We start from the raw sequence: 12,894 nt of genomic DNA on the forward strand, positions 1-12,894 counted from the left end.
AGGTGGCTCATGAGGAGCATGAGGTGGAGAGAGGCTGGCAGTCAGGGAAGGAGCCTGGGCCTCGGCTCTGGGGTCCACAGGGTGCAGAGGCATGAACCAGGCGCAGCCAGGTTGGATTGAAGAGAGACTGACGTTCATGGCTGCAGTGGCCCTGAGGGTGGAGAGGGTGCCTGGAGCAGCAGGTGGCATCTGACTGTGAAGGGTCAGGGCAGCGCACTTTTAACCTTGAGAATAAAGTGCAGGCTCCCTGCTGGGGGTCTGAGAATGGGCTGGGGATGTGCCACATGCATAAACGGAAGTTCAGGAGGGTGCACACTCCGAGGCATGGACAGCTGTGGTTTACTCTCTCTGCTGTCCTTTTGTTGCCTCTTTTCCTCGCATGCATCTCTGCTCTCCCCCCTCTGATGAAGAGTTTTATTTAGAGTCCCATTGTGATTCTAGATGGAACAAAAACTCACTGAATTGTGTGTGAATTGACATGTTGCAGCCCTCTGCATGAGGCTTAAATGTTTTACTTACTGGTTCGACAGTGCTTCCTGAGTTCCTTCCGTGAGCCAGGGGCAGCACTCAGCTGCAGGCAGACAGCCAGACAGTTGTTGCCTTTTCTGGACTCTTAACATGCCTAAAGTGAGGATCCATGCACACACCTTCATCACACAACCTCAGCAGCTTTTAGCTGCTCTAAGTTTGTTACTGGGTAACAGTCTGAAATTGTGGCAGTTCCCAACTCTCTTTATAAGACTACTGGTTGAACAGTAGTTTTGTGGTGAGATCACAAAAATACCTCTTCCCAGATTCAGAGTTCCAGCTGGACTTGGTCTGTGTGACAAATGACCACTGCATCTGGAGTGCAGCACTGAACAGCAGGGAGCCTCTGCTTCAGGGGCCTGGCCTCTGCCTGGCTTTGAGTGCACCAGGGAGGGGTGCCCATCACACATGGATGGGCACTGCTGGAGTGGCACAGACACAGTTCTGGGCCTTCAGTTGCTCCCAGTGAAATGGCAGACGCCTGTCTCATACAACTATGTTAATAATTTAGTAAATATACAGTGCTTATACCAGTGCTGTAAAGCATTGGCTGTACCTGTCAGTGCTGCCTAAAGATGGGAAACTGAGGCCCAGGGTCACAAACTGCTGGCAGCAGGTTGGGGCACCACCTTCAGAGCATGGCATTGTCCGCAGTTCATGTGGGACCTGAAGCGGGGGTGCTTGATCAGTATTTGTGGAAGAAGAGATCCAGTCTTGGTCTCTGTCATGTTTTTACCTGAGAAGAATTTTTTTTTTTAATCCACCTTGCGTTGCGTGTTTCTGGACAGTTATCCCACCTTCCTTGGGTTACCCTCCCTTCTATTGAGGACACACTGGCCATCTTGGGCTGTCCCGAGAGCGAGGTTTCAGGGATGCCTGAGTGTGAGACCCGAGAAGTGCTGAATACTGGGCTGTGACTATGTGTTTTACAGATTATTTGTGATTACTCTTGCTGGGAGGCAGCCCATCCCACCAGCAGCACGTGGTCAGCTCCTCTTACCATGGGTCGCAGGCAGGACCCCTTGGTTATTGCCCCAGGTTCTCCTGTGTACCGGGTCATTCTAATTTGGAGTTGCTTATTTGACTAAAGTATGTTTAAGCTACCTCAAATTTCATTCACAGTGAGGTCAGGTAAAATCCAATATTTGAAGTATGCACACTTTTATTTTAATCTCTGTTAATGTCCTGAGGCTGGTGACTTATTGAAGCTATTCTTATTTTGTCTAATTTATTCATTTTCTTTTTGAAACTTTTAAAACCCTGGGTTGTAAACTCTTATTTTTCTGCCTTTGAGAGTAAATATTCACACTGCTGTATGCAGACTTAGCTTTCTGAAGACAGAAGTGTGGGGTCCATAGCAGGTGAGCACTAAGTTACATGTCGTATAGTTGAGCTGATTTAGAAAAGGCAGAGGAACCAGAAATCAAATTGCCAACATCCATTGGATCATAGAAAAAGCAAGAGAATTTCAGAAAAACATCTGTTTCTGCTTCATTGACTACGATAAAGCTTTTGACTGTGTGGATCACAGCAAACTGTGGAAAATTCTTCAGCAGATGGGAATACCAGTCCACCTTACCTGCCTTCTGAGAAATCTGTATGTAGGTCAAGAGGCAACAGTTAGAACTGGACTTGGAATAACAGACTGGTTCCAAATTGGGAAAGGAGTATGTCAGGGCTGTATATTGTCACCCTGATTATTTAACTTATATGCAGAGTACACCATGTGAAATGTCGGGCTGGATAAAGTACAAACTGGAATCAAGATTGCTGGGAGAAATATCAATAACCTCAGATATGCAGATGACAGCACCCTTATGGCAGAAAGTGAAGAGGAACTAAAAAGCCTCTTGATGAAAGTGAAAGAGGACAGTGAAAAGTTGGCTTAAAACTCAACATTCAGAAAACTAAGATCATGGCATCTGGTTCCATCATTTCATGGCAAATAGATGGGGAAGCACTGGAAGCAGTGAGAGACCTTATTTTCTTGGGCTCCAAAATCACTGCAGATGGTGACTGCAGCCATGAAATTAAAAGATGCTTGCTCCTTGAAAGAAAAGCTATGACCAATCTAGACAGCATATTAAAAAGCAGAGGCATTACTTTACCAACAAAGGTCCATCTAATCAAAGCTACGGTTTTTCCAGAAGTTCATGTATGGCTGTGAGAGTTGGACCAGAAAGAAAGCTGATCGCCGAAGAATTGATGCTTTTGAACTGTGGTGTTGGAGAAAACTCTTGAGAGTCCCTTGGACTGCAAGGAGATCCACCAGTCAATCCTAAAGGAAATCAGTCCTGAATATTCATTGGAAGGACTGATGCTGAAGCTGAAGTTCCAATCCTTAGGACACCTAATGTGAAGAACTGACTCATTAGAAAAGATCCTGATGCTGGGAAAGATTGAAGGCAGGAGAAGAAGGGGACGACAGAGGATGAGATGGTTGGATAGCATCATGGACTTAATGGATACGAGTTTGGGCAAGCTCTGGGAGTTGGTAATGGACAAGGAAGCCTGGTGTGCTGCAGTCCATAGGGTTGCAAAGAGTTGAACATGACTGAGTGACTGAACTGATAGCTGGTCTGCAGGTGCTGTGACTGCACTTCCCAGAGGAAGGATATGGCCACCTATGGACCTGGAAGGGTCAAGGTTGAAACTAATTCCAGGAAGCATATTTGAAAGGAGTTGATGGATAACAGTACTGAGATTGGAAGCTAAATGTGTGTGTGTGTGTGTGTGTGTGTGTGTGTGTGTGTGTGAGGCACTGTTTAATCGTGGCAGCTTGGCAGTGTCTGTTAGCTCTGCCTCTTCCCAGAGCTGCCCTGTGATATCAGTAAGTGGATAAAGTATGAATCTCTAGGACAGGAGATTGGAGAAATAATGATGTGTTTTTAGGCTCTATAAGGTTGATGATTAGAGGCACCTTACTTGGCCACAGCGAGGAAGGCAGCAGATGAATGGACTGATGAAACCATGGTGGTGGGCGTTGTGGGTAGGCATGGCTTCCAGGCAGCAGGTGATCACTCCTTCTGCATTCCTGCAGAGAAGTTTGCTGTCTGGAGAAAGGGAACTAAGAGCCTCCAGAGTCAGGGACACTGGGTAGTACCGCTCCAGGGGCCCTAAATCAGAGCACAGTGCTGGAGAGGGAGAACAGCTCCACCCTGGTGATGAGCACCATGCTTAGTCACAGGCAAGAGACTGGACCTTTCTTCTTTGGGCAAATGGAATAGCCTGGGTAAAAGACCTGCTGGAAATAGATCTGGTTATGCTGCAGAATGTAATGCTTGCTTGCAGCTCCTAATGTAAAAAAAGGTGTAAATGGTGACAGAGGAGAGAAGAAAAAAATAAACAGATTTACATAAAGATTATAGCATCAGATTCGCATTTAATAATTTAACTTCTTGACAGTGATTAACATGAAAGGCAGTGATTATCCCTAACCCTAACCCTACTTGCAGGGCAGTAATAGAGACGCAGACACAGAGAACAGACTTGACACAGAGTGGGAAGGAGGAGGTGGGACGGATCGAGAGAGGAGCACTGACATATACACACTACCGTATGTGAAATAGACAGCCAGGGGGAGTTTGCTGGATGATGCAGGGAGCCCAACCCGGTGCTCTATGCCAGTCTAGAGGGCTGGTGGGATGGGGTGAGAGATGGGAGGGAGGTTCAAGAGAGATGGGACATATGTTTACCTATGGCTGATTCATGTTAATGTATGACAGAAACCAACACAACATTGTAAAGCAATTATCCTCCACTTAAAGATGAAATAATTTAACTTCTCGACAGTAATTGGCATGAAAGACAATGATTATATATAATTTTCAAATAAATACACTTATACAAATAAATTTTTAAAATGTTTAATATATGAATAATGTTGCTTAGAATTCTAAGGTTCAATAATGTAAGTGCCAGGTAATTACTATTTTTCTATGAGACTTAATAGTACTCTTTGATTTCATAAATTATGTGCATCTGTTTGATTAGAAGTATAAAGTAATTCTTTCACAAAGTAATTTTTTCAAAGATCATTTGTAGTAATAACTTGAGAAAAACTTGGAGCTCTGAATGGTTCAGTGACAAGAACTGCTAATTAATGACAGTGATGTTAACACACTTGCTAGATGAAGGCTCATGGAGCCCAGCACAGAGCTCCAGTGCACAGTGTACTTTCGTGCCGTTCTAACATAGCAAATGTAATATGTGGAGTCCACGGACATTCTGTGAAGAAATGGGGTGCAGAAATCACCAGCGTAAGAGGAGTATTAAACCTCAAGGATAAGTAGCTAGCTCTTGTGGAGCCCTCATGGTAAGCCAGGGACTAGACAATTTGGGGTTAAGATTGCTTTTTCTGATTCACTTTCTGTCAAGTATTACTGGCCTTTTTCTGAAGAAACAGCAGTTAATCTTTAATGCTCAGCATTTCCTTATTCTGAACTGTGGTAATTAAATCTCTCCCGTAGTTACCTAGTAATTTTCTCTGGATTGTGCCTCTGGCTCTGTTTCTGAATAGCTGACATGTTGGCTAGAGTTAGGTCAGCTTTTGGCCAGATACTGAATCATTTTTATCTGATGATTTTAACAGTTTTGGTAATTCTTCAAAGCTATATTGAAATGTGGCTTGTTCAGTTGTTTAACATCAGGTGGAGTAAGGTAGCAAGAGTTTGAAATTTTGAATGAAGAAAGATGAAAGTTTATGTTCAGTCCTGGCAACCTGGATTATAAAAAGACTCTGCAAGACTTATTTACAGTTACTTTTAGTTTAATGATAATTATAATTTTAAAAATTGTTGCTGTGGCTTACTCTGCATCACTTCATGTGTGCATAACAGGCATTTGTGACAGGAAGGAGCCTGGACTGGTGCTTCCTTTCCTGTTCCTCATCTGGGCTGTCCCAGCCTTCCATGCCCACTGCCCTGTGTGCTTTAGCTTGGCTGTGGGAAAACAGAGAGTCAGGGCTTCATTCTACCAGATAATTTGCTTGGCAAAGTTAGTTAACTCCAACTGCCAGTCAACCTCACCTTACTTTGCTGTTTTCCTTAACCCAGGGGTGGATCAAGCTTTGCCTCCAGAGCGCCGGGCTCCGGTTACTCCTTCCTCTGCCTCTCGCTATCACCGCCGAAGGTCCTCAGGGTCACGAGATGAGCGCTATCGGTCGGGTAAGCTCAATGTATTACAGTTACTACATGTTGCCAGATGTAATGTGGGTGGTGGTGAAACGCATGAGTGGACACGTCTGCAGAAGCTGTGTGAATGCACAGCAGTGTATTCGGGTGTTTGTGGTTGGTTGTGATATGCAGATGACCTCTTACCTCAGCCATAGATACACCCTCCAGGGCACACAACAAAATTCAGTAAAAAGTAACTCTTTTTATATTTTTAAGATAGTCTCCATTATTTAGAATGTTACAATAATTTAAAATGTAGTAACCTTTTGTAAGCCAAATTTTGCTCATTTTTTAGGTGTTAGAAAATTTAACACTGGTTTCAAAAATCTTGGTTTTACTTTTCCTATCTTGGTTGCTAGTATTTTTTCCTTCTCTTTTAACCTCAGTGTTTTTTCAAGTAGAGTTTTCAAAAAAGAAATAAAATTCTTAATAATTTGTATGTTGTTTATTTCCTTTGCGTTTTATGACACTGCGTATAAGAATGCTGTCTTCATAATTCTGCTTTATAGCAGTCATCTGGGCTTGACAGACTTAAATTTCTTCCATTAATTTAGCATCAGGGAAGTTGTATTGTGATTAATGTTTAACTTTTTGAGTATTTTTTCCTCCACCATCTGGATTCCAGTTGTTTCCTACTGATTCCCTAACTATAATTTTTTTTAAAGAAAATTATCAGTAAGTGTTGTTGCTGGGACACCAGTTCAGGATACATGTGGATTGCTGATGATGACAATCCAAACTATAATATTTATATATCACTTTATATTTTCAAGTACTTGCAATGGTGTTACCTCAGTTGGTTTTTATAACAGAATGGTGACATACATATGGCTATTTCATGCTGCAGAAGAGGAAGCTGAGACTGCAAAAAGTGAAGTAGCTCAGACACTTCACATGGAGGCAGGTGGATCAACCCTGTGACCCTCTCAGTGTTGTGAGTCTTTCCCTTACTGAGGACTTGAAGGATAAGCCGCCACCCTTCCCACCAAGCTCAGGAGCTGCGTGCTTGACTTCCTGGCCCAGCTCTCCTTTCTAGATGGGAAGATGGCATAAGACAGACTTTATGGCGTCAGGAATCTTTATGTGCAGAAGCAAGAAGAATGGACTGGAGAAACTAGGAAGAAGGCCAGTGCAGCTTCAGTGCTGCGCCTTCTGCCTTCTTGGCTGTCTCAGGCCTGATGCCTGGGACAGTGTGTGGGGGTGGAATGAAGACGGGTTTGTAACCAAGTTTACATTCTGTGTTTTCACAGGTAGTTTTATCCTCACACATACCAAGAGCTTGTCTTACGTTATTCAGGCATCTCAGAGGCCCCTTTCAGATTAATTAGAAGGGTAGCACATACATATGTGTTGTCAACTTGCTGTGGAATGCTAAGATTTACTCCCTTGTCATGATTGTGTTGTGCATTTTATATATCATGCACACACATGTAGATACATGTACATAGTCACATATATGGGAGACATGCAGGTAGAGACCCACATGTACACATACACAGATATATGTGTAGGCATGTGCATAGACAGACAGTAGACAAGTGCTCACTCTCATCCATATCTTTTGGCACTTGGACTTTATCCTGAAGATGATAGGGTTCCATTCAAAGGTTTTAAGTGAGTCACAATTGGAGCAGGTTGGGGTTTGCAGATGACTTTGGTAGCACTGTGGAGTATGAGTTAGAAGAGAGGATCTGGAAGCCCCTGGACACCTGAGGTATTTGTACAGGATATGAATCAGTGCCAGTGAGACATGAGATGTGGTGAGTTAAGGTAGGGGTATGTGAAACAGGGGGTTTTGGTGACCCTGAGATGTCTAGGTTGTATAGCTGTATAGATGATCCTCTCTGGGTCTGCCATTCCAGAATTCAGTTTCCCATTTGTAGGTTAAAGGTGGTGGAATTTGCTCCAGCTATTTACTTACTGTGTAGAGAATACATGAAAAATAGTCCAGGTATTCCTTCAATTATCATGTAAGATGTGAAAAATATTATTCCATATATAGTTAAAAAATTTTGTTTTTAATTTACACTCTTAATTTTGAGTAAATAATGACTGCTTAGTTTTAAGGAGCAGACATATCCAGAGGATCTTTCCATGTGGTTTTGAAAGCTCAGCTGGGTTCTCATTTTCTTTAACTGACTCAGTGCCACCATCATATGGGATGACATCCACCCTAGAGGAAAGCTAAGGAGGGCCTTTGGGGCATCCCTGGGCTCATTTGATAGTCTCCTTTGCTATGTCATTATCTGCTGTTTCCTGGTTTTAAAATACTCTAATCAGTTTTCTTAATTTAGGCATTTCAATGCTAAGTTACTTTCTTTTAGAGTTTATGCTCATATATTGTTTTTTTAAAGTGGTATAAAATCTTAGAAGCTTGTTTTAATCTGTTTTGAGTGTACATGTTTCAGGATTTTATTTTCTCCTGTACCAGCACAGAAGATAAAGGACATTTAAGAGAAAAGGTTTTGTGACTCTCAGAATATTTTGCTTTCTGAAATTCTTTGACCACTAGCAGTAGAGTTACTTTAGTTGTTTCAATGACCAAATTTATCAGCCAAGAGGTAATTCTGTTATCCTTTAGACAGTTGACCTAATTAACAGTCAGTGTGGTCAACCATATAGCCACAGACTTAATATCTCTTGGCTATATATTTTCATTTCTAAACCCATTGCCTTACATGGTAATGAACTCCTACTGGAATTCTTTATAGAGTAATGTGTACCTCTCTTTTTAAATAATTTCCTTTGGGAACTAAAATTTGATTTGGAAAGTGAATGAATAAATAGGCATTTACCAGGTACCTAGAAAACATCTACCTTTTGTGTTCATTCCAGCTCGAATGTCATGGAGTGCTGTCTTCCTCCAGGAGGAAGAGCTCAGAGGCCAGGGAGCTATGGGGGTGATTCAGGACCCTTTCAGGAAGGTCTGTGAGGACAAGCCATTTCCAGGATAATGCTAACACATTACTGGCCTCTTTTAGTCTTTTGTGAATGTACAGTGGGTTTTTCCAGAGGCTGCCTGACATGATGATGTTATTCTTATAAGCCAGTAGAATCCGTGATTATGAAGTCATGTATTTTTAAAAGTTTTTCAGTTTCCTTTGTAATTCAGTAAATATCAAAGCTTTAATCCTATAAGTAAAACTTTAAAGTTTTTAATCAATTTTGGGGTATAAATCAAAAAATAACATTTTCTTTCTTAAAAGGCTTAAATCAGACTGCATACTCCACTTAGCATTCCTAGACAGCGTTACAAGCTGTCTCTGTAAAGCTGAATCATCCAGCATGATGGTCAGTATGCACAAGAGAAATTTTATATTTAAATTAATGAAATTAAATAAGATTTGAAATTCTGTTTCTGTGCTTTTTTTACTAGCCACATTTTAAGATAAGTGACTACTATACTGGGCAGTGCAGATATGGAAAATCACCACCACAACAGAAAGTTGTCTTTCATAGTGCTGTGCTAGGTTGTGCCGAAGGTTGTGTAAATATGGAGGAGAAGGCAGACGATGTAGCTGAAGACAGTTTTTAAAGGTCTGCTTGTCGAAAACTAATAAAGCTTGATATTAATGCCTAGTCATTTAACAGAAAAAAAACACAGAGTTGGATTTCAGAAATATGTATAGGTAGTTGGGTTGAGGTAGGTTTCTGGTTGAAGCAGGGATGTGCTAAGAGGATTTGTATTTCAGGTAAAAAAAAAAAAAGTGATTAATCAATTTATGGAATACACCAAAACAGTACTTAGACATTGATACAATAGTTACCAAAAAATACTTATATTGGGTAGGAAGAGATCCTGGAAATTAAGTGAGGATTTAACTTAAGAAGCCAGAAAAGAGAAACTGAATGAGTTTACAAAAAGAAGAAATGAGAAAATAATGAAAAAAAAATTGGAATAGAGGATGTAGATTTGGTTTCCACTTGGGTGTGTGGTGGAAGCACAGAAATCCTCATACACATCCTTACACAAGAAAAGGCTTCAGTTCAGTGCAGTCCCTCAGTCGTGTCTGACTCTTTGAGACCCTGTGGACTGCAGCACACCAGGCCTGCCTATCCATCACCAACTCCCAGAGCTTGCTCAAACTCATGTCCATCTGTCAGTGATACCATCCAACCATCTCATCCTCGTCATCCCCTTCTTCTCCTGCCTTCAGTCTTTCCCAACATCAGGGTCTTTTCCCATGAGTCTGTTCTTCACATCAGGTGGCCAAAGTATTTGAGTTTCAACTTCAGCATCAGTCCTTCCAGCAAATATTCAGGACTGATTTCCTTTAGGGTTAACTGGTTGGATCTCCTTGCATTCCAAGGGACTCTCAAGAGTCTTCTCCAACATCACAGTTCAAAAGCATCAATTCTTCTGCTCTTTCTAGTCCAACTCTCACATCCATACATGACTACTGGGAAAGCCATAGCTTTGAATAGACGGACCTTTGTTGGTAAAGTAGTGTCTCTGCTTTTTAATATGCTGTCTAGATTGGTCATAGCTTTCCTTCAAGGAACAAGCATCTTTTAATTTCATGGCTGCAGTCACCATCTGCAGTGATTTTGGAGCCCAAGAAAATAAAGTCTCACTGTTTCCAGTGCTACCCCATCTATTTGCCATGAAATGATGGGACCGGATGCCATGATCTTAGTTTTCTGAATGTTGAGTTTAAGCCAACTTTTTCACTGTCCTCTTTCACTTTCATCAAGAGACTCTTTAGTTCTTCTTCACTTTCTGCCATAAGGGTGATGTCATCTGCGAATCTGAGGTTCTTGATATTTCTCCCAGAAATCTTGATTCCAACTTGTGTTTCATCCAGCCTGGCATTTGTCCTGATGTACTCTGCATATAAGTTAAATAAGCAGGGTGACAATACATTTTTCCTGATTTGGAACCAGTCTGTTGTTCCATGTCAAGTTCTAACTGTCATTTCTTGACCTGCCAGCAACCCTTCTTTGAGGCATTAAAGAACTGAGGTCGTCAGGCAAACTGCTGACCCCAGAATTGGGCGTGGGTAATGGAAACTCTGAAAGACTAGACACATTGCTAGAATTCAGAAACACTGTAGCAGAAATGAAGAATTAACTCATTGATAGACTAAAGGGGGATAGGTCAGAAACTCAGGTCTGCATAAAGAAAGGAAGAATGCTAGAGAAGGAATAGATGAAGATAAAATCCTTAGTTTTTCTTATTCTTAATGGTAAAGAACCCTCCTGCCAGTGCTGGAGTCTTAAGAGATGTGAGTTCAATCCCTGGGTCGGGAAGATCTCCTGGAGAAGGGCATGGCAACCTTCTCCAGTATTCTTGCCTGGAGAATCCATGGACAGAGGAGCCTGGTGGTCTGTGGTCCATAGGATTGCAATGAGTCAGACACAACTGAAGTGACTAACACACACAATTGATCTTACAGATAAACATTTGGGTGATGATAGCATATTAATTCGGACATGACTGAAGAGACTTAGCAGCAGCAGCAGCAGCAGCATATTAATTAGTGAATGAATGAAAACAATGTTACAGGAGAGAGGAACTAGAAATACTCTGTTGTAAGGTATTCATACCACCCTAGAGTTACAGTGTTATTTGAAAGTGAACTGAGATTAATTGTGAAATATATATTATGAACTCAAGGGCAACCACTGAAAGCAGTTTAAACATGAAGCATAGTTGATAGGCCAGAAGAGAAGAAGAATGGGATCTTATAAAATACTTAGTTAAAGCTAGAAAAGGCAGGAAAAGAGTGGAAGACAAATAAAGAACAAATGCAACAAACAGAAAACAGTAACAAACATGGTAAATAGTAATCCAAGTATATCAATAATAACTTTGTTAGTAAGTGGTCTAAGTACACCAGATAGAAGGTGGAGACTGTCAAGAGTGGGTAAGAAGCAGAACCCACTTATATTGTCTATTTGAGAAATCCGCTTGAAATAGAAAGACACAGATGTAGAAAGATACAGTGCAGACACTAATCCAGAAGCATGAGTAACTATATTAATTTCACGTAGAGCAGACTTCAGAGCAAGGAAAATTATCAGAGAAAAGAGCATTGCATAATTGTAAAGGGGTCATAATCCTTAATGTGTACATGCCCAACAACAAAATATGAAAAAACATGTGAGATAAGAACCAGTAAAACAAGAATAAATGGACAAAGACTTTAACATCTCTGTATTGATAACTGACAGATCCAGCAGGCAGAAAGTCAGTAAGGGCATCAGTCAACTGGATTTAATAGTAACAGTCAACTGGATTTAATAGTAACAGAATACACGTTTTCATGCTGGATACCCCAAGATAGACTATATTCTGGGCCTTAAAACACCTTATAACACTGAAAGTGGTAGAAATCAAAGTATACTCTCAGACCACAATGGAATTAAACTGGAAATCAGTAATATAACTGGGAAATCCCCACATATTTTGAGGTTAAACTGCACAGTGCTAAATAACATTTGGGTCAAAGAAGAAGTCTTAAGAAGTTTTAAAATATTTTGAATTGAAGAGAAAATGAAAATACAGAGGATCAAAGCATTGTTTAGAGGAAGACGTACAGCATTGAATGGTATAGTTGAAAAGCTTCAAGATGCATTAAGAAGCCAGGAAAAGTAGGGAAAGTAAATTAAAAGAGGAAAATAAATAAAAGGAGAAACAATGAATTTGAAAACAAAGCAATAGAGAAAATCAAGCCTAAATCCTATTTTTTTAAAAGAGCATTAAAACTGATACTCTAGGCAGGTTAAGAAAAAAATAGAAATCACACAAGTTACTAAATCAGAAATGAAGAAATTAACATTACTATTAATCCCATAGACAATAAAAGAATATTAAGGGGATATTACAAACAACTCTGTGAATACAAATACAAAAACCTAGATGAAAATGACCCATTCCTTGAAAGACACAATCTGCCAAAACTCACCCAAGAAGAAAGAGGCCATCTAAATAGGCCTATGTCTGTTAACAACACTGAAACGATTATAGCCTTCCAAAGCACCAGGCCCAGATAGGTCCACTGCTGAGTCTATCAGAAATTTATGGAAGAAGTTGTACCTGTGTCCTGTATTCTCTTTGTGCAGATAAAAGCAGAGGGGCTACTTCCTAATTTATTCTATGTGGCAAGCATTAACCTAATACAAAAACTAAACCAAGATATTACAAGAAAGGAAATCTACAGACTAGTATCTCTCATGAACATAGGTGCAA

The 12,894-nt window shown here is 40.8% G+C and overlaps 1 protein-coding gene across 7 annotated transcripts in view; it reads left to right on the top strand.

Annotated features, from left to right (window-relative positions):
- DIP2C (disco interacting protein 2 homolog C) overlaps positions 1–12,894 on the top strand; it is a 308,047-nt gene that overhangs the window by 168,889 nt on the left and 126,264 nt on the right. For all 7 annotated transcript variants that reach the window (XR_011248191.1, XR_011248192.1, XM_069547940.1 and 4 more), the window contains one exon: positions 5,583–5,693. Coding sequence is in view for 5 of the 7 variants with exons in the window: in XM_069547940.1 (XP_069404041.1) it covers positions 5,583–5,693 (111 nt within the window). In the remaining 2 variants the exon portion in view is untranslated. The remainder of the gene's footprint in view (positions 1–5,582; positions 5,694–12,894) is intronic.

The sequence above is a fragment of the Ovis canadensis genome, chromosome 13, assembly GCF_042477335.2.
Source record: "Ovis canadensis isolate MfBH-ARS-UI-01 breed Bighorn chromosome 13, ARS-UI_OviCan_v2, whole genome shotgun sequence".
NCBI lineage: Eukaryota > Metazoa > Chordata > Mammalia > Artiodactyla > Bovidae > Ovis > Ovis canadensis.